This window comes from Nicotiana tomentosiformis, chromosome 2 (assembly GCF_000390325.3).
Source record: "Nicotiana tomentosiformis chromosome 2, ASM39032v3, whole genome shotgun sequence".
Classification (NCBI taxonomy): domain Eukaryota; kingdom Viridiplantae; phylum Streptophyta; class Magnoliopsida; order Solanales; family Solanaceae; genus Nicotiana; species Nicotiana tomentosiformis.
The window spans coordinates 54,169,648-54,197,512 of NC_090813.1; the positions used below are offsets into that span (position 1 = coordinate 54,169,648).

Genomic DNA, 27,865 nt, shown 5'->3' on the forward strand with positions numbered 1-27,865 from the left:
AGGCGTATCGAGGTTGAGGAGGTCGTGGGAGCTATGCATAAGATGAGTAGGGGCAGAGCGACCGGGCCAGACGAGATTCCGGTGGAATTTTGGAAGTGTGTGGGGAGAGCAGGTTTGGAGTGGTTGACTAGGTTGTTTAATATTATTTTTAAGGGGAAGAGGATGCCAGATGAGTGGAGGTGGAGTACGGTGGTTCCATTGTATAAGAACAAAGGTGATATACAGAGTTGTAACAATTATAGGGGTATCAAATTACTAAGTTATACCATGAAAGTGTGGGAGAGGGTGGTTGAAGCGAGGGTGATGATGACAGTGTCTGTATCCGACAACCAGTTCGGGTTCATACCGGGTCGTTCGACTACAGAAGCTATACACCTTGTTAGAAGGTTGGTGGAACTATACAGAGAGAGGAAGAAGGATCTGCACGTGGTATTTATTGACCTAGAGAAAGCGTATGAAAAGGTTCCAAGAGAAATTCTCTGGATATGTCTGGAGGCAAAAGGTATGTCAGTTCCCTACATTATGGCGATTAAGGACATGTATGATGGGGCTAAGACTCGGGTTAGGACAGTAGGAGGCGACTCTGAGCATTTTCCGGTTGTAATGGGGTTACACCAAGGTTCTGCACTCAGTCCGTTCTTATTCGCCCTGGTAATTGACGCGTTAACACACCATATTCAAGGGGATGTGCCATGGTGCATGCTATTCGCCGATGACATAGTTCTGATTGATGAGTCGCGAGCCGGTATTAACGAGAGGCTGGAGGTTTGGAGATAGGCTCTTGAGTCTAAGGGTTTCAAGCTGAGTAGGATGAAGACAGAATACCTGGAGTGTAAGTTCAACGCTGAGCCAGGGGAAGAGGACGTGGATGTGAGGCTTGATTCGCAGGTCATCCCGAGTAGAGGCAGCTTCAAGTACCTTGGTTCGGTTATCCAGGGGGAGGGGAGATCGACGAGGATGTCACACACCGTATTGGGGTAGGATGGATGAAGTGGAGGTTAGCATCTGGAGTCCTGTGTGACAAGAGAGTGCCACCGATACTCAAAGGTAAGTTTTATAAAGCGGTGGTTAGACCGGCCATGATGTATGGGGCTGAGTGTTGGCCCGTTAAGAACCCACATATCCAGAAGATAAAAGTAGCAGAAATGAGGATGTTGCGGTGGATGTGTGGGCACACTAGGATAGATAAGATTAGGAATGATGATATCCGGGAGAAGGTGCATGTGGCTCCCATTGATGACAAGATACGGGAAGCGAGGCTTAGATGGTTCGGACATGTTCAGAGGAGAAGCCCAGATGCTCCAGTACGGAGGTGTGAGTAGCTGGTTGTGGATGGCACGAGAAGAGAAAGAGGGCGGCCTAAGAAGTATTGGGGAGAGGTGATGAGGCAGTATATGGCGAGGCTCCAGATTTCCGAGGACATGACACTTGATAGGAAGATGTGGAGGTCGAGTATTAGGGTTGTAGGTTAGGAGGTAGTTGAGTCGTGCCTTACTTCGTACCATTGTGGGACTAGCCATGTAGGGTTTTTGTCTAAGATAGCTATTGGCAATGTTGTGGCTTACTATTTCGCTTTTCAGTGCATGTCCTATTTACTAGCTATCGCTTTTGCTTTGCATCTTTCTTCTAGATTTCATGGTGTTCCTATTTTTCTTATGATTGTTGTGGTGATACTAATATTTACTAATATTGTCTCCCTTTGCTTTGCATCTTTCTTCTGGATTTCATGGTGTTCCTATTTATCCCATGATTGTTGTTGTGATACTAATATTGTCTCCTTTTTGTCAATTTGTCTTTTTATTTTTTTGAGCCGAGGATCTTTCGGAAACAACCTCTCTACTCCTTCGGGGTAGGGGTAAGGTCTGCGTATACACTACCCTCCCCAGACCCCATTAGTGGGATTTTACTGGGTTGTTGTTGTTGTTGTTGTTTCAAGAGGGATATCAATATCGACAACAAAAGTGATGGTTATGGCAGATCAACTAAAGAATTAAAAGGAAACATATACCAAAACATCGTCTACAAAGAAGTGTTTGTTAAGATACCATTACGTTAAATACTTTCAAACTGTAATACATAATTATCTAACTAACATGACTAAATTTATCATTTGTGTAAGTTCAAATAATGTCCTATCATTATGAATTCACGTACTATACTGATGTAATAATATTTTTCGGCATTCAGATGATTGTTGTATTATTATACATAAATTTCTCTCAATAATTAAATTTTATTGTTCATTCATATAAATAAATGTTTAAATCATCACATGTCATTATTAACGTGCAATGCACGTTCATAGATACTAGTAGAAGTAACATTTATGTGACTATAAGACTTTTGAAATTTGTGATTTTAAACCAACAAAAGCTTTTCATTAAAAAAAATATATTAATTTTTTTAAATAGACTAATAAAAAAATAATGTCAAACATGAACAAGGAAGTAATAATATTATATATATATTATTAAAAGCAGAGGAAAAAATCCTCTCCTTAAGCCAAGTGACAGCTTAGAAAAAGAACACATGACATAAGTATAACAACAACAACAACAACAACAACAACAACCCAGTAAAATTCCACTAATGGGGTCTGGGGAGGGTAGTGTGTACGCAGACTTTACCCCTACCCCGAAGGAGTAGAGAGGCTGTTTCCGAAAGACCCTCGGCTCAAAAAAAAAAAGAAAAAAAAAGACAAAATGACAAAATGACAAAAAGACAAAAAGGAAACAATATTAGTATCACAACAACAATCATAAGATAAATAGGAACACCATGAAATCGAGAAGAAAGATGCAAAGCAAAGGGAGACAATATTAGTAAATATTAGTATCACCACAACAATCATAAAAAAAATAGGAACACCATGAAATCTAGAAGAAAGATGCAAAGCAAAAGCGATAGCTAGTAAATAGGACATGCATTGAAAAGCGAAATAGTAAGCCACAACATTGCCAATAGTTATCTTAGACAAAAACCCTACATGGCTAGTCCCACAATGGTACGAAGTAAGGCATGACTCAACTACCTCCTAACCTACAACCCTAATACTCGACCTCCACATCTTCCTATCAAGTGTCATGTCCTCGGAAATCTGGAACCTTGCCATATCCTGCCTGATCACCTCTCCCCAATACTTTTAAGGTCGCCCTCTACCTCTTCTCGTGCCATCCACAACCAGTTACTCACACCTCCGTACTGGAGCATCTGGGCTTCTCCTCTGAATATGTCAGAACCATCTAAGCCTCGCTTCCCGTATCTTGTCATCAATGGGAGCCACATGCACCTTCTCCCGGATGTCATCATTCCTAATCTTATCTATCCTAGTGTGCCCGCACATCCACCGCAACATCCTCATTTCTGCCACTTTCATCTTCTGGATATGTGAGTTCTTGACGGGCCAACACTCAGCCCCATACATCATGGCCGATCTAACCACCGCTTTATAAAACTTACCTTTGAGTATCGGTGGCACTCTCTTGTCACACAGGACTTCAGATGCTAACCTCCACTTCATCCATCCTATCCCAATACGGTGTGTGACATCCTCGTCGATCTCCCCTCCCCCCTGGATAACCGAACTAAGGTACTTGAAGCTGTCTCTACTTGGGATGACCTGCGAATCAAGCCTCACATCCACGCCATCTTCCCCTGGCTCAGCGCTGAACTTACACTTCAGGTATTCTGTCTTCGTCCTGCTCAGCTTGAAACCCTTAGACTCAAGAGCCTGTCTCCAAACCTTCAGCCTCTCGTTAACACCGGCTCGCGACTCATCAATCAGAACTATGTCATCGGCGAATAGCATGCACCATGGCACATCCCCTTGAATATGGTGTGTTAACGCGTCCATCACCAGGGAGAATAAGAACGGACTGAGCGCAGAACCTTGGTGTAACCCCATTACAACCGGAAAATGCTCAGAGTCGCCTCCTACTGCCCTAACCCGAGCCTTAGCCCCATCATACATGTCCTTAATCGCCATAATATAGGGAACCGACACACCTTTTACCTCCAGGCATCTCCAGAGAATTTTCTCAGGCCATAAGTAGTTAATAATAAAATAAAATATATTATAATAAAAAACAAAAATTAAAATCTATTTATATATTATTAAAAGGAGAGAAAAATGCCATCTCCTCAGGCCAAGTGGCAGCCTCGAAAAAAGCCACATGACATAAGCAATTAATAATTAGTTATTTAGTTAATAATTAGTTATTGGTTATTATTTTTGAATTTAAATATCAATAAAATAATAAGATAAAATATTTTACAATAAAAAATGAAATTAAAAAAACTATCCATTCAAATTGGAAAGTAGTATCAAGTTGGAGTTTTTAAATTATTTTAAAATAAAAAACTAAATTTACAAAAAATAAAACATTGTCAATTTAAAATGTCTTTGTTATTTTAATAATTTTTGTCTTACTTTAAAAAAGGTTTATTTATTCAGAAATATTATTGAGAATAATACAATAAAATAAAAAAAAAATATCTATCCTCTATTATATTATAAAAATAAAGTAGCATACAAAAATGTAAATAAAGTAATATGCTGATAAAAAATTCTATTAACAATGCAATAATACTATATATTGAATAAAATTTAAAAAAAATTATCTATTCAAATTGGAAATTAGTATCAAGTTGGAGTTTTTAAATTATTTTAAAATAAAAAACAAATTTTAAAAATAAAAGCTGCCAATTTAAATTTTCTTTATTGTTTTAATAATTTTTGTTTTTCTTTTAAATTTTATTTATATATTGAGAAAATATTATTGAGAATAATAGAATAAAATATAAAAAAAATATGTATCTTCTGTTATATTATAAAAAGAAAGTAGCATACAAAATTTTAAATAAAATAATATGCTAATAAAAGTTTCTATTAATAATGCAATAATATTAAATATTGGATAATATAATAAAAAAAATACAAAAAAAGTTATTCGATGCCTATATAAGTCTCATTAATTTAATAGAGATTTTATTCATTAATGTCGGATAATATTATTGAGAACAATAGGATAAAATTTAAAATAAAAAATATTTCAAGAATAATAAAATATATATCTTCTATTATATTATAAAAAGAAAGTAGTAGACAAAAAATATTAAACAAAGTAATATGCTAATAAAAGTTTCTATTAACAATGCAATAATATTAAATATTTGATAATATAATAAAGAAAAATACACAATAAAAAGGTTATTCAACGACTATATAACTCTCTTGATTTAATAGAGATTTTATTTAATAAATTTTAATTAATATTATTGAGAACAATAGGATAAAATTTAAAATAAAAAAATATTTCAAGAGTAATAAAATATATATCTTCTATTATATTGCAAAAAGAAAGTGGTAGACAAAAATATTAAACAAAGTAATATGCTAATAAATTTTTTTATTAACAATACAATTATAATAGATATTGGATAATATAATTAAAAAAATACATAACAAAAAAGTTATTCGATGACTATAAGTCCCTTTAATTTAATAGAAATTTTATTCATTAAAATTCAGATAACATTATTGAAAACAACAGAATAAAATTAAAAAAAAATATTTCAAAATTAATAAAATATATATATCTTCTCTTATATTACAAGAAGAAAGCGAGTAGACAAAAATATTAAATAAAGTAATATTCTAATAAAAATTTCTATTAACAATGTAAAAATATTAAATATTGGATAATAGAATAAAGAAAAATATAGAACAAAAAAGTTATTCAACGACTATATAAGTCTTTTTAATTTAATAGCGATTTTATTATTGGTTATATCACATTGACAAATAAGATGATAATTAAAATTTATTAAATCAATATGATCTAATTTGTTCAAACAAGTACGATCACAATTTAATTTAAGTAATGTTTGTCCAAAAAGATAAATTAATCAATGAAGGACCGTGCTCCTTTCTTTTTTTGTATAAAAATTGTGGATTCTAATTTCTAATCCACAAAAAACACGTTTGAGTCTACAAAAGTATCTAACCACTTTTTTTTTTTTTTTTTTTTCAAAGTGTAGAATAATTCGTCAAATATTTATGACAGTCATGTCAGCTTCAAACACAAGAGGTCCCTTCATATTCATATCATCAGATTCTGTAAGATTCAAGAAGTTAAAGAGAGAAAATGGCGAATTTTGTATTGCAACTTCCAAATAACCTGCGTTTGCGGAGCTGCACTGTCTCATCCTCCTTTAATGGTATCCTTGTGCCTTCCTACAATATTACATTGTTGTTGAGAATTTCTGCTAAAAATCTGTACTTAAAGAAAAGATTTATCTGTTCTTTTAGTAGAGTTTAGCCCAAAATAATAATTATGGGTTTCTGCTCAAATCAAGTGATTGTAGTATATATAACTGTTATGTGAGCACAATTTAGATAAAAACCAATTTGGGTTATCAAAGATTCTTTTTTTATATTATGAAATGCTATTTCGTTGCTTCTAAAATTGCCAAAGATGTGTGCTTTTGTTTGTTTGTTTGTGTTGTTCTTTAGCATGAACCCCTATCAACCAAATTTGTTCTGATTGAATTGCCTCATAATTGAGTTATTTTAATGATACATATCTTGCTTCATGTCTTTGTTTGGATTTAATAGTGTTGTAGAGATTTATGCTGGGAATATTTTCTTGGTATAGACATTATATATTGGTTATTCTGGCATAACCAGTTATGGACTCTGCGTAATACAAACAATTAGTGTATCCATAATAGTCAAATTGGTTAAAGGCTGTGCTCTTTGAGTTGAGCTTAGCATAGGCATTTCTGGGTTCTTGCTCAAAATTGTTAATTGTTGCATAAGTAAATAAAAGCAGAGAAAAATAATGGTAATAGAATTTTAATCTTTATATCATTGTACAACATACGGAGGAAAATGCATCGTTTTTTTGCAGGCGAATACCATAAAGCTATGTTGCTCAGACTCTCCAAAGATGCTGCCGTGCCCATGTTGGGTCCTCTAGAAATGCACTACTTTTGGCGGATCCGACACGCACCCGGTAGCAACTTTGAAAAGTCCGAGCAAAATAGCCATAAAGAATGAAACATACCTACTTCAGAGAATTAGGAGATCACCCCTAGTTTCTCTCATTGCAAATTTGCAACAATCCCCAGCTGCAAACCAGGAAACCGAAACTGAAAGCATAATTACAGGAATCATGTAGTTAATGAATCCGGTTTTCTCTCCTGTTCATACTAAATGTTCAGTGAGCCTATATATACCAAGTTGGGTTTTCAATGTTTTCTTTGAAATGCAAAGACTTTACTCCTAAACCTATCAGTTGTGTGTGCTTGTGTTGGTCATGTAGACTTGTTGCGAGTGAAAGAACATCTTCGAGTTCTTAATGCTTTTAACTGTTTCTTAAAGTTATTCTTCTTATAATATGGTTTCAGGGTCGACTCCTGGTGTGCCTCAATCAGCAGGGCCAGTGATTCTTGAACTTCCCCTTGATAAAATCCGACGGCCACTCATGCGTACCAGAGCTAATGACCAGCAAAAAGTGATGGAACTGATGGATAGTATTAAGGAAATCGGGCTTCAAGTACCTGTAATTACAAATCCTTTGCTGTCATTTACTTTTCACATGATTTGATATTATTTTGTCTTCAAACATAAGTGGAGATGAGAATGTACTCGCGTCGTTGTGAATGAATTTGTTTGTCCTTAGATTCATGACTTATTCAACTCCCACTTCCTAATTTCCTATCTGATGACCTATAACCTCAAGAAAATAATCAAGTCCTAAAATTTCTTGTAGGGCGTAAGCCATAGATCTTATGCCCCAGCTTGAACTAAGTTTCCAGCAATCCCTTGCTAACAGATTGACATCTCAAAACATTGTCCTTTATTAGTTAATTATGGGAAAGTCGCTTTTGACACTTCAATTCCTTTTTGTATATGCACGGTTAAAGTACTTACCAATAGAAGTTTTGCCTTAGTTCATGTTAACCCGTCTGCGGGTGAATATTAGACTCAGAGACAGTTTTATATCTTATGCAGATTGATGTGCTTGAGGTGGATGGAGTTTACTACGGTATGTCTTCTTTTCAACTTCTTGCCTAAGCATTAAGCTATTCATTGTGATCTTTCAACTGATACTTGATCTTTAATTGCTAAAGAGAATTAAAATACGGTCTCTTGTCTTGTCCAGGGTTTTCTGGTTGTCATCGCTATGAAGCTCATCAGCAGCTTGGCCTTCCAACTATTCGTTGCAAAGTTCGTCGTGGAACAAAAGAAACTTTAAGGTGCCTCCCCTTTTCTTTCTCTATCTTCTTTGTTTTAATTTCTAATATCATTCTAGCTTTTAGTTTTCTCCACTGATGTCGTACCATCTTTGCAGGCACCATCTTCGATAAGATCTTGCTAAATTACTCTAAATGGGAGATACATGATAATAGATCGTCTTCCAATACTGATGATATATATGTAATGTATATGCATACAAAATTTGCCAACGTACCTAAAGTTGGAGTTTGTACATTAGACTTGATTGATGATGCAAAAGAAGATAATGAGTTTATGAGTTGCTACAAATCCCAGGCCATAACTATACCAGTAACCCAAAGCAACGTTGCACAACTGTTGTTTAGCTTTCCCTGGAAGGGATTTTCATCTTCTTTTTGTCGGTTTCTTGTTCTTCCCCTCTGCTATGGGCTACTATTTGGTAAAAATACCTCATGTTTCTCTCATGGTAAGAAAAACTTAAAATAAAGGCTCAAGCAACATATTGCAGTTCTTCAAAAGGATAAGAACCAGTGACATCTCTCCAGACCATGTTGGTTTGGTTGAGGGTGTCGATCATTGAATTGGCAGAGGCTGGATATAGGAAGTCCCCCCCCCCCCCCCCCCCCAATCTTTCAATTCCATTTATAGAGCAGAATAGTCAAGGAAGGTAATTGTGCCAAGGCGAAGACACTAGTGCAATGGTGAAACTTAGAACTCAAGGATGCTACATGGGAGGACTGGGATTACATAATATCGCTATGTCCGAGTTCATTACACAACAAATGCAAATTGAAATATTTCATAATTAGCTTCTCACAGCCTGATTATTCGTTTCCTACAGCTTCTACTGCTAACCGTCAAGGAATAAACAGAGGAATTTTATGTATAAATACACCAAAATTTTGTATGAACATCGAAGGCAGTCCACTACTGACTAATAGGTGACAGGAAGACGGAAATTTACATATTTCAAAAGTTCTGTATTTTTTCATTTATAAGATATAGGACCCGACCTAGACATTGCAAACCTTGGCAATGGACTGGGGCCTGTGCTTGCCGAGGTTGAGCTGTCCACATGTTTTAATTTGCGAGTTGCACTATATTCCAATGGTCCAGATCGCCTAATATTTCGAGGTTTATTTTCAATGGTTCCACTTTCTGTATCATATAGTTGATCCTGGGCATGGCTTGAGGATGGCTTGAAATAACCTGAATCATTAGAATTTGACTGAGGAATGGAATCACCGCGAGGCTGCCTCATTGCAGGGGATGAATGTGCCAGCGATACAGCCGGAGAATGGCGGGGTGAGCCACTAAGTAATGCAAGTGGCGCTGGAGATGAACTTCCATAGTATTGACTGTATATTGAGCGGATAATGGAGTAAGGAACATAGGCGTCCAGTGTGCTCCTTGGTAGGTAAGGAGAGATCTCACAAAACTGGTCCAGGAAAATGAGCTTTGACACGAGATGGGATCTGAGCAGAAGAGGTATACACACATTTCAGATTCTTGAACATTATAAGACAAGTTAGAAATCAACCCATGTCAATGCATGATGCTATATGAAAGAAACAAGTCAGTTAATATAGGATTGTCTCTTAGTGCTCATCAAGTTCAAAACTAGACCAACCAATGGTTAATAAATTGCCAATAGAGGTGTGGTGCGACTTAATTGGCCTTTAGTTATTTTCAACTTTGCACAGGCTATCTATATGATTTTATTAGCAGTATTTCTAACACTCGAGTGAACAAAAAAGAAGGGAGTAGTTTTCGATTTTCACAATTTTACGATGACCTTATGTAGACACTTTAGAGACATGAACATACCTGATGTTCTCACCCCAAGAGTCGAGTATAATTCCAGATGAGAACTTCACAAAGAGCTGCATTGTGGATTTTATGTTTGTCTCAACAGTTAATCGGTTGTGTGTTTCAGGATCCAATGTCTCGCCAACATGGCCATTTGAAAAGGATTGTTTCATCTGATGCTCTCTTTCAAGTCTAACAAATTCACTTCCTGCAATTACTGCTGAAATGCACCTGCCAGAATAAAACCAAGTTACAGAATGAGAATAATGGATAACCAGAAAGCCAAAGCACTTAACTTTTGAAATGTTTTTAAGCATACTTCATGAAAGAAAAACAAAGGTTTTTAAGCATACGCAAGCATTGCCCAGTACTAGTCACATGATGATCTACCTTGCCATCCATGACTGGATTTCAAGAAACAACTGTTAGTTAACTTGATATAGGCATAAAACTAGAGTTTACCAAATAAGTCACATTGAGACAGTTAAATTTCTTTTTTCTTCTCTGACTCCAAAAGAACCCAAATCAAATTACTCCTTGAAACAGAAAAAGGTTTAGCACCATAGACAGCAAAAACTGCCAAAGGTATTATATAAAGCGTGCAACATATGATCACAAGACTGAAAAACGGGGATCAAGGGATGCACAGCAAAAAGAGAAAGGAAAGAAACCAGCATAACTAAGAAAAAACTGTAGAAAGATGGAGGAGCCAAACTTCCTTATAACTTAACACACGAGATTTTAAGCAAGAAATGAACCTTGCCAAGCAATAGATGTTGTTGTTGAAGCTCCCAGTGTCAACATTGAAGCCACTACTGTTCCATATGTTAGATGTCATTAGAGTCGCAAACAAATACGGCAACAAGCTCCAGGAAGCATCATTTGCACCTCCAACCTCTTCTAGTATGGATCTGACCCACTCAGCGTCATGGTCACCAGCTATATTAAAATTGTTTGCTACTCTTTTCAACCTTCTAATCTCCTTTTTCTCAGGTATTTCATCAGGTAAATGCTTAGCAGCCGCTGTCAGTAATGAATGTATCAAAGGAGCACCTTCTTCAAGCACAGCCGTACCAGCTTCTGCAAGAAGGCGGTCAAAAGCAATGGCCTGTCCAGCCTGAATACAGAACCCGACCATAGTGTCCAAATCAACAATTTGCTTGATATTTGTGTCTCTGTCTATCCGGTCACCACAATGCATGCGTCCAGCAACAGCCTCCAGATTCTCTCTGTTTGCCCGTAATGATGTGTCAATACAGTTCAAGAGTGCAGCTGTGTGCTCTTTCATCATTCTGTCTAACCTGTCGACTCCATAACCACCAAAAACACGAACAAAGGCTTTCAACTCCCTGAGATCTGTCACTGACTCAGCAAAATATCCGCCCACTGGCCTCGTGCTCTTGAAGCATCTGTGCCGAGGCGCAAAGAGGATACCTGCGCCTGAGACGTCCTTGACCACGTTTTCAATGTACCAATTACATACAGTTTCAGTAGCTGATCCTGTATACTGCTCTGCAGCTTTCTCAAACAAGTGTAAAGATGAAACTGGACCACAGAATGTCTCCATAAGTAATATCTCTCGGATACCTTGCGTCAGGTCCATGCTAATGTGTTGTTCTGCGAGATGAACAATAGCTGTATGTCTGCGTATCAGTGATTCCAAGACAGTAGGACGCTGAAGATCATTATCACTTTTCAGAACAGCAAGCAGTCTCCTTCTGAAGTTCCCTAGGATACATTCTCTCATGTACTGCAGCATAAATTATTTTTCAGTATGAAATATTAGTAAGAAATTTTTTAGAGAGGGTTAACTTAAAGTTCGTCTCCATGGACTAAAGAAAAACCTGATTCAAGAATATTTAGTCTCAGTTTATTAATCAGAAAGTCTCCCTTTCTTTCTTGAACTCCGTGTCCAATGAAACGGAGGGAGTAAGACACAATAATGATCGAGATCTAGACACAATAATGATCGAGATCTAGACATCTCTGACACAATCATTTCAAGGATGGAAAGATGAGAGGTTTCTTACCTCCCTCAGAACAAAAACGTGGTTTAGAACACAGATAGGCTCCATGTCGTTTAAAACTGAGCAAAGGTTGGTCAACCTCTGCATTGCAGCCTCTAACCTATCATTACAAAGTACAAGGAAGTCAAGAAGCAAAATTGTAAGAAAGATAGATCTAATGTAAGATTAATATGACTTACATTTTAATGGAATTATCATTTTCAGGGTAGCTCTCATAGCCTGGTAAATGATAACCAGACATGGCTCTTGGGGATTTCCCAGAAGGAACAGAAATTCTGGAAGTCAAATTCATGAGATGTGCTGCCTGCTCTGGAAAAAGCTGAAATTTCACTTGAATTAGTCTTGAAAAGAAAAACATCAGTCTTTCAATGTGTTGAGAACATGATAAAGGATACTAACCTGCATCTCTAAAGAGCCAAATCCCCCTTCCGAGTCAAGAATATTTATTAACCCTTCCAAACCTCCCATGATAGACTCAATGAGGGATTCAACATAGAGAACTGCATCACGACCAATTTTAGTTACCTGCAATCAACAAAGTAGCTATCATTTCAGTGACTCTTCAACTCAAAACATTCCAGATCAACATTTAACGATTAAAGAATTTTATATTACTATAAAATGTAAAATGGCAGCATGGAATTATCTTTTGGTGTACCCTTATTAGTTACTAATACACAGGATGACATTGTGGCGGAAGAAAAGGCAACTGAAACTGCAAAAAAATCACTGCCACATCTGAGCAAGAAACAATAAAATTATGCTCAATTTTTTCGAAACTTTCATTCTGTAATTTTTTTTTTTTTTGAGAAGGTAACATATTTGTATATTGATATATAGTCTTCACGAAATTTGTGAAGACACCCATAATTGCATAGGAGTGCCCCAAAAAAAAAAAAAAAAATGGGAAAGCACCTATGATCCTTGGTCTTCTCACAAGGAATCTAGGACATCAAAAATGGATTCATGATCCTCTAAAGAATTTCTTTTACACCAAAAATAGAAAAGAGCTAGACACTTCATCTTTATCTTCTGGATGTTACTGGACTTGTCTTCAAAACATCTCCGATTTCTCTCTTCCCAGATTGTCCACCAAATGCAGGCTGGGACACTGCTCCATCTCTCTTTATGGCTAGAAGAGTTGCCCTCTTTATTCCAGCATGCTAGAACATCAAGAATTCTTCCTGGCATTGCCCATACGATTCCTTTTAAGCTAATAAAATTTTTCCATATTTGTACAGTGATTTTGCAATGCAAAAAGAGATGACTAATTGTCTTTGCCTCCTCGCCACACAAGTAACATCTAGAACACAAGTGAAACCTCTTTTACTTAGATTATCCCGAGTTAGAACCGCTTCCTTTGCTAGTAGCCATGAAAAGCAAGCAACCTTATAGGAGATTTTCACTTTCCATATCATCTTCCATGGCCAACAACCAACCTGGTTGTTTGATAGGTTGAATTCCTTATATGCAGACTTAACAGAAAATTTCCCATGCATGTTCCCTTGCCATATGATGAGATCTTGATTAGAGTTGGTTCTGGTGAATAGCTCCGGGGTCTTGTAAAACTCAATTACTCTATCAATTTCCCAATCATTTAGAAGTCTTCTGAATGTAAGGTTTCAACCTTGATTAGTCCATACCTCATCTAAAGTTGCTTGTTGTTGGTTCAAGGTGTATATGTCAGGAAAGAGTAGCTTCAAAGGGCCTTGGCCTAGCCAATTTTCTTCCCACAAGGAAATTTTCCTACCATTCCCAACTTTAAACTTTGCCTTGTCCCTCACTTTTGGCCATAAGTTCCTAATTGACTTTCATACACTGACACCATATGGACTTCTCACTAGTTTGGTTGTCCATTCTCCTTCCATTCCATATTTCTCCCTAACTACCTCTCTCCACAGTGTTTGCTCCTCAGCCACAAATCTCCATAGCCACTTCATCAACAGACTCTGGTTCTGGATTCTCAGATCTTTGATTCCTAATCCCCCTGTCTTCTTGCTAGTGGTAAGAGAGTTCCATTTGACCAAATGGAGCTTCTTCTTGTCACTGTTGCCTTCCCATAGGAAATTTCTTTCTTAATGCATCTATTCTCTTTACTACATTAATTGGCATTGGAAATAGAGACATCATATAGGTAGGCATGCCATCAAAAACAAAGTTTATCAAGATTAGCCTCCCCCCCATCGATAGGTATTGGTTCTTCCAGTTTGCTAACTTCTTTTCACACTTCTCCAGCATACCATTCCAAATTCCTTTTGACTTGTTCTTGGCTCCCAGCGGCATCCCCAAATAGACAGTAGGTAATTCACCTACCTTCCCTCCAAGAATCTCAGCAAGTCTTTGAATCTCCAAGACCTCATTAACTGGATAAATGAAGCTTTTGTGCCAGTTAATGTGTAGTCCAGAGGTGGCTTCAAAGAGAATGAAGATCACCCTTAGCATTTTCAGTTGTTCTCTATCAGCTTCGCAAAATACCAGAGTGTCATCAGCGTACTGCAAGTGGGAGATCCTCATGTTGCTATCAGCCCTAGAGTTCACCTTGAATCCACTGATCCAATTATTTGTTTGAGCTCTTTTTAGCATAACGTTCAGTCCTTCCATAGCAATGATGAATAGAAAAGGGGACAGGGGATCCCCTTGCCTCAAACCCCTCCGAGAAGGGAAGAAGCCAACTGGTGCTCCATTGATGAGTACTGAAAATTTCACAGTAGATATGCAGTATTTTATCCAATTTATCCATCTTCCTCCAAAGCCCAAGAGTTTCCAGAAGAAAGTTCAAGTTCAGGTGGTCATAGGCTTTCTCTATGTCCAGCTTGCAAAGTAACCCAGGTTCCTTGCTTGTTTTCCTAGTATCAATGCATTCATTTGCGATTAGGGCTGCATCCATAATCTGTCTTCCCCTAACGAATGCCATCTGTTGAGTATCTATCATTTTGTTGACCACTTTCTTGAGGCTCTCAGTCAATAATTTGGAGATGATCTTGTATATACTGCCTATCAAACTGATAGGCCTGAAATCACTCAGTTCTTTTGCCCCCACCTTCTTAGGAATCAAAGCCACAAAAGTAGCATTGAGGCTCCTTTCAAACACTCCTTGTTCATGAAAATTCTGAACAGCAGCTACCACTTCCTTTTTAACCACATCCCAGCAGTTGATGAAAAAGGCCACTGAGAATCCATCTGGGCCAGGTGCTTTGTCTCCAGCACATGCCTTCACACTATCCCATATCTCCTGTTCTTCAAATGGACTCTGTAACATTAAGTTTTCTTCTGGTGTAATCATCTGGTTGTTTCTGATGGAGCCTGGTGGCCTCCATTCTTCTTCTTCTTTGTAGAGCTTTTGGTAGAAATTGATCACCTCCCTCTTGATATCTTCAGGATTCTGAATAGATTCCCCTTCCACTATCAACTGGTCGATGTTGTTATATCTCCTGTGAGCATTAGCTGTTCTGTGGAAGAATTTTGTGTTCCTGTCTCCCTCTTTTAACCAGAGGGCCCTAGATCTCTGCCTCCATGCTACTTCTTCATGGCTTGCAATCTCCTCAAACTCCATGGTCAATGAAGTTTTTGTGAATATTTCCTCTTCTGTCAAGCTCCTTTGGTCATGTATCTCTTCCAGCTCTGCCAGTTGGCTGAGAATATTTGTTTTCTGCAATGCTAAGTTGCCTTGTAAAGTTTTGCTCCATTCTTTAAGCTTTGCCTTCAGTGCCTTAAGTTTAGACACTAGAATGAGATCAAGCCTTCCTTCACATGTGAAAGAGTTCCACCATTCTTGCACTCTGTCTTTGAATCCTTCTGTCTGCAGCCACCAGTTCTCAAACTTAAAATATGATTTGATTGGATCCCAACTGCCACATTGAAGCATCAGTGGGGAGTGGTCTGAGGTTACTCTATGAAGCATAGATTGTTTTATGTTTCTAAAGTCTTCATTCCATTCAGTAGAGATCAAGAATCTATCCAGTCTTGCTGCTATTACATGTCTGTCACCTTTTCTCCACGTGTACTCACTCCCTGATAATTGGATGTCTACCAGCTCCATATCTTCAATGAAATTTGAAAACTCTACAATACCCCTTCTAGTCCCACTAGCCTCTAATTGTGCAAATTTCACTCATCTATTACCCCATAATTCTTTTACTTTTTCCTCTGTAATTGTACTTTTGCCGAACTAAGAAAGAGATCCATCACGAACACAGTTGGGAGAGAACAAACAATCTCTTAATGATGTTACAGAAGAGGGCCACTAAGATAAGCTGATAAATGGACCTTGGGCCTAACTCAACCCCAAAAGCTAGCTTATGAGGTGAGGATTGCCCAAGCCATATAAGGAGACCAAGGACCTCAAATCCCTCCGATGTGGGACAACTTAACATAAGCTATCACCTGAAAGCTCTCCAGGCTGTTGGCCAGTTTAGAACCCAGAATATCACGATCCATTACCATCCATACATGAAAATGAACATGTTGATGATGCTATCGAAATAATCAAGAAGTCATGGGCAGCAAAGAACTCAGACAGTCTTAAGCATTAGTGATCTCTTCACGGATTGACATTTCACTCTAAACACTTAATGAACTTCTCCTAGTTTTTCTCTCCTCCTCTCTCAATTTTTGTCAGATTGACTTCTTAAACGCATGCTAGAGCATCCAATGTCAACTGTCAATGGCAGGTTCGAGAATTAAGAGGTTGAGCAGAAGCGTTAGGTTGAAGAAGGTTAGCCTACATCTAAACCCGTCCACTCACTCACATCTAACAGTTTGATATTGGAGGAATCATGTATTAAGAAGTTGAACATAATTTAAAACAGTGATACCGCAAAGTGGAAAGATAAATATAACGAATTAGGTCATGGTTAACCCACAAAAGGATTAGAAGCATCAAACTACATGTGCTGTAATCCTTCTGATGAAACTAATCATGCCCCCAGTGAGTTGAGTAAAACATTTACAAGCACCTTAAAAATTCAAGTTACCACAATACCTCTTCAGGGACTATTGAAGAAGCGCATTCAGGAAAACTACTAGCGACACCAAGCCATGCACAGCAATGTTGTGGACGACCTTCTGGACCAAACATGGTATTACGGAAAACCTGTAATACAGTTGAAACTCAAATTAAAAAACACAATTTCAAATGGCAAGAACTTACGCATGAATTAACTCTTTTTTGATTGATAAAGTCAGAAAGAATATCTATTTAAGTCAAAGCACTCAGAGGCGCTTGAAGAAAGAGGGAGAAAGAGCAAAGTCAAAGACTGCAGAAGGTCGGCAAGAGATATTCATCAACACTCCTAAAATTATGGAACAAAAGAGTGGATGAACGGCACAAGCTCTTCAATCTCTTTTGCAGAGCATAACTTACTGTTGTAAGGTGTTGGTGATAGAAGTAAAGCTTCTTTAGACTCCCATGTTTAGATAACAGGTATTCAAGCTCATCAACACACCTGCCCTGACACAGACAAAAGTCATTTCACACATGTATTGCACAATCATGCACATAGGTCATCTGAAATAAGTGCTGTCTATATCCAGATTCCAGACAATTTTACAAGGAAAAAATCATTTTTTCAAGTTTGGTAACTAAGTGTAGATGAAAAAGCAAGGAAAAAGTCATCAATTTTAAAAGTAAAAGAAATTTAGTTCCTTGGCGCCAAGTACTTTTGGCTTTTGGATATCATAAACTAATATAGTATCCAGAATTCACCATCTAACTAAATGGACAAACAAATGCAATTATTCCCAGCAAGTCAAGTAACTTAAAAAATGAGAAACCTAATAATATGTATGTTACATCAAGAAGGATCGTCATTCTCCTAGACACCAATAATCAAGTTCAAGGGCAAAATTCCTATCCACGCCACATGTACCTTTGGATGAGATAACTTTAAGGTCACGGGATAAGCAAAAGTGATTTCATCATTGAAAAATATCATGCAGTTAACTTAATTTTAAGCCACGATTTCAAGGTAAAAGCAAGAACCTGGACCAGTTGTATGCAGAATTTCCTTCTGATAGTAGGCCTTCCTTTCCAGTAGACACTGTAGCCTTTTCCAAATGTCGGATGTTTATAGACGAACGAGCAGAAGTAACAATCATCAAAATAGATAACCAATCTTTGCGTAACTCCTGATAGACAAAAAACATGCCTTGTTGTCAGAAGAAGACGCAGAAACAGAGTAAATGCAGTAATGCATGTAAGAACGAAACATGAAACATACATTAGCTCATACGTGCTTTATTCATGAATGTTCACAATGTATATGTTGAAGACATAATTAAGTAAATAAATATGTGTTCTCTCTAACAGCTTAAGCTTTTAGATGAGATGGTCACACACTTCAATATGGTATCGGGGCAGGCAGAAGTCCTGGGTTCGACTCTCACCGCCACCCAATATCACACAAAAAAATTCCATGTGCTTGGCTCATCAAAAGAATAAAGCACGCACGTGAGGGGGCGTATTGAAGACATAATTAATAAATAAAGGTGTGTTCTCTCTAACAGTTTAAGCTTTTAGATGAGATGGTCACACACTTCAATAGTATATATTAGCTTAACTCAATAAAAACTGAATTAAATAAAAAAAGGAAATTTCTCTTTTTTGACAAAGGATTATTGAAAACATGGCTTCCATCTGAAGTCAAAACTATTGAAGCTGTGATTGATAGTTCTTCAAAACTGAAATATGGAACTACAAACTAGCTGTCGTTGAACAATCAAACAGAAGACTGCATGGAAAAATTCAAATATGATGAGCTGCTTACCGATAAATCACATGTGATGGCAGAAATATTTTCACCCTGTGGCTTGGGTATATTCTCAAGATATTGAACTATCTTCTGGAAAAGTCCTTTCAGAGTTGCATCCAGGTCGAGAGCCACCATGCCAGGCGTGCCCAACAAAAATCGGATTCTACCAGCACAGGATAATAGATATGATAGAGCGTATCCTCTAATAGCTGAAGAAGAAATAAGAGGTTTTGCAGCTTAGCTACCGCCTACCAGAAGGAAATTAATGGATAATATTATAGCAAAATCAACGAATAAAAGATAATAGGATGCAGGTACCCCGTGGAATTAGTCAAGGCGTGCGCAAGCTGGCCCAGGCACCACAGTTATCAAAGAAAAAAAAAGCTACATGAAGTTCATCATCTCATTTCTCAGTATTATTTATAGCAGGGAGAATTTTGCTGCATTATTTTCAGTTAATATAGAGCCCAATCCAAACAATATCAGTCATCTGGTTTCATTATAAGGCCAAGATATTATGAGACCTCAAGTATTTGATCTATGTCATTACAGCATGCTTATATAATATTTTTATAAAAATTAAGCCTAACCTGCAATATACTTGCGCACTAGGCAACAAAGGCGATCCATTCCATCCAACAAGAAGCCAATGGTTGGATCACTTGGATCCTGCACCAATATAAAAGAAATCTAATCAAACACCCATAAGAGCAAACAGTAAAAGAAGACAGTGCATAATAATGTATCAGTTTTACGCACAAAAAGCCGACATGAAGATCTCTTACTATTTCAACTGGAATCATTCTAGCCGCTCTTGACTTTGATGAAGCTATTCCTACATGTTGGAAATACCATAGCACCTCACTTTGAGCGAAGGCCAAGGCCGAAAATACCATCTGCGGAAGCATTCAGAAATGAATGTGGAGAGTAACATAATTTGGCTACATAAGCACATCTAGAATTGTGCAAATAATACAATTTTGTCATCCAAGCACAGACAATGGATACAGAAGCAGTGCTTTACTCATAAATAAAATACTCACTACAAGATATGCATATGATATAAACCGAAGATAGAAGCATAAAAAAAAGCATCCTATATGCATGACCTAAACAATTAATGAATCAACAAAATGAGCCAGGTACAAAATAAGGTTCCATCTTAGTAAACTGTGTAGAAGATGGAGAATGGTTGGTGGCAAGTGATCTCGAATATGGCCCTGAATAAAGAAAAGCAAGGCTGGTAAATGAACAGGGTTAGGGGTGGTGGGTGGACAGGCAAAGGCAGGGCCCATGCCAACAAGCTGAATCTGAAACACGAAGATTAGTGTGATTTATGGCACAACATACCTGGATATTAGGTGCCAACAAACTGGGCTGGTCAGAGAAAAAAAGTACCATTCTTCCAATCTCCTGTTTTAAGAATATCCTTCTTTCACGGTGTATGGCATCACAGGAAAATAATGCTTGGTCATGCACTTCACTACAATCATTAAAGAAGTCACTGAGTAAATTCAATGGCTCTGCCTCAAAGAACATGAAGGAAACAATGCAACAATCTGTTAATATCTAAAGGCAGTAATTGACCTAAATTTTAGGTTAATCCACAAATTAAGAAGGGAAGTGAACGGAAAAGAGTTAGATGACTAGATAGTTATCAACAGCCAAGGTGCACAGAAATATTTTAGACAAGCATAAAGAAAAGTAAAACAGGATATTTGTTGAATTATCCCACATAGGTGGGATTTGAGGTGATTGGTCTCCTTATATGGTCTTGGGCAATCCTCAGTCCTAGGCGTGAGAGGGGGTATTGAGTCCCACATCGACAATGAAGGGGATGGGTAGTAAATGGATCTTGGGCCTAACTCAACCCCAAAAACTAGTTTATGAGATGAGGATTGCCCAAGACCATATAAGGAGACCAAGGACCTCAAATCCCACCGATGTGGGATAACTCAACACCCCCCCCCCCCCCCACGCCCAGGCCTGAAAAATGGAGAGTGGACAAACATAAATAGGGGCCCAACATCGGTAACAATAATTGGGATGGGCTTGGCTCTAATACCATGATAAATGGACTTTGGGCCTAACTCAACCCCAAAAGCTAGCTCAAGAGGTGAGGATTGCCCAAGTCCATATAAGGAAACCACCCATCCCCTTCATTGTCGATGTGGGACTCCACCATATCAAAGTAGATCTAAACAGTCATCCATGGATCCAAGTGCATTAGGCCTTTTTTAAATAAAAAGGATGACAATGATTGTCATTTGGTGTCTTCATTATACTTGATTCTTTAGTGTGCAATATCACCTTATTTCTTGGTGTGGTTTTAGGTCCCAAGGCCTACAATTACCAAAGTAAGTATATAACAGATGAGTTGATTGCTTTATGTACGATTTATATAGCAGAGTGGTTCCTGCGAGAAGAGAAACTAAAAGGTCTTGCCAAAAAGTCTGAACTATGATAGCCTTATCTAAGTGTATAACTCAGCTTAGTTTCCATTTCAAATCCCCTTAAACTTAGAATAATTGAAGTCTTGGAGATGCAGCGACATCTACTTTCTCATCCCCGTAGCCATGCAAGTGGAATGCTTGAATAGCTTGGAGCTCCGCCACTAGAAGTACATGTTGAAAGTACCATAGAACCTCACTTTGAATTGTTCTTCCTATTAGGGATTTTTGATCGGTATATCACAACTAACTAGCCAAATAAAAGGGTGACTACCGGAGAGATTTTCAAACTCCAAATGCACTTACAATTTTCAGTGCCATGGAGAGATTTACTCTACCAATAAATCACTGCTGATATATAGAAGCAGCATCAGTTACTAACTGCTTTTTCCTAAATTTGACAAGCCTTTTCTTCAATTCAAATTGCATCATGGATCTCTCCCCAATCATGACCCGGCTTTACGTCATAGGAAGTTAAAGCATTTCTTTTCCTATAAGATCATTTTTTTATATGGTAAACGGTAAACCTCACCCGCACCCCACCCCAAAACTCCACTAGGAAGAACCCCAACAGTGGATTTTTCTACTTTGCCCCCTTGGTAACTCGAACCAACAACCTCATGGTCGGAGGTAGAAGACCCTTGCTTCCTTGGTAACTCGAACCAGCAACCTCATGGTCGGAGGTAGAAGACCCTTCCGCTAGGCTATCCTTCCCTTATCTTTCCTACAACATCACTTGTCCTTGCTTTTTCACATACCTATTCCACTGTTTTTCTTAACCCAGATAACCAAAGTTATGCCGCTTGGTTACACAGTTCCTTCATATTCACTAATTAAGCAAATTTATACAATAATACTTTAACAAATAAAAAGCAGAAGAGAAACCTGTCATTTTTAGTGTCCAATCTCACGTCAGTACCTTATCATTTTCTCAACCTGCTTGGCTACACTATACTCTAGATCCGCTTCTTTTTGTTTCGTCCGTCCAGATTTTGCCATCTTCTTTGACTCCAGTATTCGTGGTAAGACATATAACTGATAATCCTCATGCAACAATATATACTGTGCATGGAAAATACAATTATGTTACACCAGTCCAGATGAAAGCATGTTTACACTACTGGCATAGATAACCTGCAACTATGTGAATAACCCACCTCATCCCTGAACAAAGGAAGGACTAGATTTTCCTTGAGCACAATCTGCAAGGAATAAAACAAAATAAAGGTTAAGAATATTACTAGCTAGGTTTAATTATGGGCAACTTGCAACCGACTTCAAAATGTCAAAAAAAGACCACACTGGTCAAAAGCAGAAAGCTAGTTGCTCGTATGCAAGTAAGGTAAGGAGATGTAAGACATAACACTGCAAAAATATATATACCAGATCCTAAGCATTGGCTAGTAAATATGGGACAGTGTTTATCCAAAATCAATATTGCAACTACGCAGCAGATTAATGCACCATTTAAATTCTTTATTCTTTGATTAAATGCATCACCAGTTTAATAAACATGGCCATATTCTTCCAGAGACTCAACATCTTTCCCCTATCTTAGCTAGAAAATGCCCTCTTTCTTTATCATGTTCTTTGATATTACCAGCAGTCTGAGCTTCAACAGGATACACATAATATAAAACAATTGTCTTTGGAAGGTACCGAAGCAATATCGATGCTGGTGACCCTGAGAAGCTCGTCAGGACAGACAAGATAACCAAATAACACCCACTCTCGATAAGATGTAACATTTGCTAGATCTTGGGCTCTCTGCAAATAAGAAAAGGATCACAAAATGTGAGTGGAACTGTGAAATCCGTAAATCATTCTATAAAAAAGTAGGTATTTAGAGAGTAAATTTTGCTTTGATTGTCATATGTTCATGAGACGACAAGTTGCAGTGCCTGAATATACAGCAATAGAAGATACCTACCATTGGATGAGCTGAATTTGTGAGTATATCAGGGTATCGAGGATGGAAAGGACTTAAAAACCCCTCATTTCTCAGCTTCCTTGTATCAGTTGATAAGAATATAATGGGACCTACAGCCTCTAAAACCTAAAAGAACAAAAAAACCTTTAGAGCAAGATCTCACATAAAGCAGTGCCTACTATTCATGCTTAAGGCAAATGAAGTTCAATGTGGAGACTCTAATGTACTCGTAGAATGTAACCACAATTTAATGCAAACGCCATTTGCAACAACGGAAACCCATAGCAATAATGAAGTGCAATAATGACTGAGAGCTGATTTAGTTTTCCTGTAACTGGGAATTGGAAGATTTTGTGTTTCTTGTTTAATTTTTTGGACTGGATTTCATCCCCTGGTAGTTAACTACAAGAAGCCGTTTAAAAGGATCTCAAATTATTGAAAATTGAAAACCCCTTTTTTTTTCTTTCCTAGATACCTACATCTAGCTGAAATAGGTTAAAGTATAGAATATATATCGAGAAAGTAACTTATCAATAAAATATATTTTTCTGTTTCTTTTTTATTTTAATGTGCAATAGCAGCGCAAGCTAGACACAAGAACTCCTTTTGACATTGTAAATGAACAATTTAACTTCTCCACAAGATTGTCGTATTCAGGAGAAAAGACCTCTCCAATACGAGGGCTGACAAAATTCAGGTCTTCATGCAGACCCTTCAAGGGTGGATCGTAGGAATCGACAAACTGGATTAACCTGGAAAAGGAAAACAAGAAAGAAATTCAGCGGAACTTCTTTTAATGCTTTGTATTATATAGAATCACTTTTATTCATAGTACAGTGGTCGGAAGATACAAAGTCACAGAATTATCTCATCATAATTGACTGTAGGGAACTGTCAATTTATCGGGTTATCTATGTCATGTACAACATTTAATTTACACAATAAATACAATGTAGACATAAATTCTCGTAGACCTCTGACGCCAACCTCTAAACCCAAAGAGAAGAGAAATGAGAACGAGCCCCCATAAGAAATCTGACCTATGATAAAAATCGCAGTCTCTGTCATTTCTTGCCATGGCATGAAGCAAATTGTATGTTTGCAGCATCATTTTCCTTGGTATCTGTGGTGGAAGTAAAGAGAAGCACAGTTTACAAAGGAATTAATACACTATAAATAACACCATAAAAGTTCCAATCAACCATATATAGAGCAGAAAATAATGAACAGATAATCATTCGTATACTTGCCTTTTCTGAGAATATATTTACACGAACAAAAGCACAAAAAAGGTCCATAAATGCATGCAGTATGAGAGAGTTCTGGTGAGGCTGCAGCAAAAAAGGCATGTAAAATATCACATACAATATCGTTATAACAAAAGATTCAGCATTACCCTATTAGCCAAGACATAAACCATTTAGGCTATAACATCCCTTTTTTTATTTAAAAAGAGTAAGTTAAGCTATAAAGTTGCTCTTTTCTGCTGAATCAAAGACCAAAGGTTGTATCAAGAAAAACTTTAGTTGGAGGTAAAAAGTTGATATCATCACTCACCAACAAGGTAATCACTGTACTGCTTAGATCCAATATAAGACGCAAGGCATGTTCTCGAAACGCCATCAGGTCAAGAAGCAGCTGATCAAGACAAGAAAATTTGAATTAAGTGCACATACTCTTTATATCAACTTTTGATAACAAATAATCCTTTTATCCACAAATAAGTATCAAAACTATGATAGAGAAAACACCCAACAGGTGATATCCTGGACAAATTTTGCACCAAATTCCAGAACTGATAACAAAATTCAACCCTTAACACAATCTTTTCCTGTATTTGATTTCCTACACTTTTTTCACTTCAAAATTGTTGTTGCAGTCCAACCTACTAACAAATTGACGCACCAATATACCTCTCCCACTCCCTTTTTACCCTATTATATTTCGTGCAAGTATCAATTATAAACTTATTATGAATTATGCAAGACAAACAGGGGCTAGTAAGTCGGGGTCATCCATTGGAAAAGTAATTCTTTTTCTTTTTTTGAACTGGTACACTGGAAAAGTAATTCTGTTGAAATCAACTCTTTTCTCCTATGAAATGTTGGTTATTAATGGCTCTTTTCCAAGTCTAACCAATACTTCTTAAAAACAAATAGAACCTCTTAACGCTGCTCAAAAACTATTTGGTAGAAAGTGCCTAAAATTTACTAACTCCATCTTACTACTCGGCATTCAGGAAAAAAAATAAATGGGATAAAAGATATAAACTATCGTCCTTTCTATATAGCCAAAGTTGAATGTTGTTCTTAACTTGTCCTATCAGATAGTAATAACATACTCCATAAGTGAATCCCGATATCCAAAAGGCATACAGCCTCAACATTTTCTTTATAGTTTAGATTGTCATGCTTGCTTTACTTCTCATCTGCTCTCAGGTGCCAATATTCCCTGGTGGTAAATCTAGTTAATTTCTTGACAAGTTTTTGATAAAGGAATTTCTTGACAAGTTATGGGCCTTTAACTCAATATGTGCCTTACAATTCAGTCCTACCCAAACAAATTTGATGCTTCAGAAATACTTTAAAGCTTTTTGGTAGTTTCAGTATCATCGAATTATGCAGTTATACTGCATCTAAAATATCATCCAAAGCACAGGACTGGAATATGGAGGGCAAAGAAAGAAGAAGAGAACAAAGCAGAGCTAACTTACTTGAATCCATGGTTCCAAGCTTTGCAAATGGACTTCAGCACCGTCATTCATAGCATCCAAAGCAAACTTATCAATCTACATCAGCATTCACAGTATAAATCACACAAACAAAAGAATATACTTTCCATCAGGAATAACAAAACTAAAGTCTATAAAAGGACGGCCATATTTTCTCACTCTTTCGAGCTGTAACTTGCTGTGGTGCTCCGGAAACTTCTTTGATAGTAAAATACAAATTTTTGGATAATTTGGAAACACACCAGACTTCCAAAATGCTTCAGAGAATCCATGTCCACTGACATCGGGGTAATCTAATATCTGATTAAACCTATACATTTTTGCCATCAGCCCTTCAGCTACTTGAGTAAGTTGGTTTACCCATTGCATGTTCAACCCTTTATTAGTCGACCCCCCTGAGCTATGGGCAGTACCATCAGAGCTACCATTTCTAGAAGCCTTATGACCTATAGTTGGAGAAATATCAGGACCCAAGTACTCCGTCCACCTGCCTGGTCCTTCCCATTCTCTTGAGCGCACTGCAGTTGGCGATGTTGACAACACATCTTCTGCTTGAAACTGCTGCCTCGATTTAGCCATTGTGAGCACCCAAAGGAAATCCTCACCCCGAGTATAGCTCCTTTTACTGCATACAAGACAGAAGATTTTGTAAATTCTCACCTGAAACTCCAGATTCGAACTTAACAAACTACCAATTAGTTCAAGAATCCCTCACGATAACCGTAGGAGTTAGCAACAAAATAAAAACCACAAATTCTTCCCAACATCAGCATTTCTCCTCCAATGCAACATACACTGCTAAAATGTCTATAATGCTCAACTTATTTTTACAAAGAGAAAATTAACTGCAAGAATCTTCAAGAAAATACATCAACTTGAGTATAAAACGAAACCTAAAACTTTAAAAACTGAAATGGTCCAACAAGTAACCAAGAAAACAAGAGAATAAGTACCAGCGTTAAAAGGGATATAGCTAGAGACTATCAAAGCTATAAAAAAAAAATGGAAGCAAACAATTTTACATAAATGCACCAACTTTAAGCTAAATGTCTGTAATTGTCAACTTAATTCTGATCATAAGCATGAAATCACACTAACAATTTTGACCACAAAAAGAAAACTTACACCTACTCAAGTACTACAAAAATTGAAAGGGGCAACAAAAAGACAATAAAAAGAGAAAAATATACCAGAATCAAAGGGAATTTGAGTTAGCAAGAGACCATAGTGTAGCTGAAAATGGCGTACATGATTCAAGAAGTTACAAATTCAGATCTGGGTATACTCTAAAAACAACATAAAAAAGGGTAATCGAGTAGTAGTAATGTGAGGTACTTATTTAACAAAAAAAGATTTCTAAGTCTTGAAAAAAGTTGAAAGGGGTTTAAGAGAGACAGTAATTATAGTGGAGACTAGTTTGCTGGCTTTGGTGGTTATATTAAGACAAAGAAAAGAAGGACCCTCTTCTTATTTGCCTTTTTCAAGTCAATTTCTTTTCTGTTTTTTTTTCCCTTCCTTTCTATGTTTGAGAGAAATTGACGCAATAAGAGGAAGAGAAGCACTAGGAGAAAGAGAAAAAAACCAGCTCTGCACGATCTTCGTTCTGTTGCCTTTTTCTTTTATTTTTCTTTCTCTTCCTTATTTTGTTTTTGTTTTAGGACAACAATACTTACATTAGATTATAAATATTTATTTAAATATTAATGATACAGAGAGGATATATATAATTATCATATCTATGTAAGATTTTACCATTTTCTTAAAATGAATTGAATATAGATTGATTTATTTTTTAAGCTAAAATTTAGGCAATTTCTAAATACTAAGATGTTTCCTTTTTATATATTTTAATATTTTTTTTCTTACCACATTCCATTCTATTTTTTTCGATAATACATTCCAATATCTGGAAGTAGCAATCTTTAAT

General features: G+C 37.0%; 2 protein-coding genes across 2 annotated transcripts; one reads left to right on the forward strand and one right to left on the reverse strand.

The window, feature by feature from the left end:
• The first annotated feature begins 6,060 nt into the window (after positions 1–6,060).
• Positions 6,061–8,551, forward strand: LOC104089833 (sulfiredoxin, chloroplastic/mitochondrial). Its single transcript, XM_009594833.4, has 5 exons — positions 6,061–6,219; positions 7,411–7,565; positions 8,018–8,051; positions 8,169–8,262; positions 8,358–8,551. Exons 1-5 carry the CDS (start codon positions 6,147–6,149, stop codon positions 8,371–8,373), a joined length of 372 nt encoding a protein of 123 aa, XP_009593128.1. The 5' UTR covers positions 6,061–6,146; the 3' UTR covers positions 8,374–8,551.
• Positions 8,552–8,967: 416 nt separating this feature from the next.
• LOC104089827 (protein NAP1) lies at positions 8,968–27,501 on the reverse strand. Its single transcript, XM_033654470.2, has 24 exons — positions 27,129–27,501; positions 26,098–26,563; positions 25,921–25,995; positions 24,765–24,845; positions 24,458–24,538; positions 24,248–24,330; positions 23,875–23,959; positions 23,208–23,333; positions 22,937–23,044; positions 22,435–22,479; positions 22,197–22,339; positions 20,178–20,310; positions 19,613–19,723; positions 19,418–19,496; positions 18,843–19,036; positions 18,059–18,204; positions 17,441–17,522; positions 17,060–17,170; positions 12,478–12,603; positions 12,258–12,397; positions 12,082–12,178; positions 10,810–11,801; positions 10,070–10,282; positions 8,968–9,717 (listed from the first exon to the last, which is right to left on the reverse strand). Exons 2-24 carry the CDS (start codon positions 26,515–26,517, stop codon positions 9,231–9,233), a joined length of 4,158 nt encoding a protein of 1,385 aa, XP_033510361.1. The 5' UTR covers positions 26,518–26,563; positions 27,129–27,501; the 3' UTR covers positions 8,968–9,230.
• Positions 27,502–27,865: the final 364 nt, after the last annotated feature.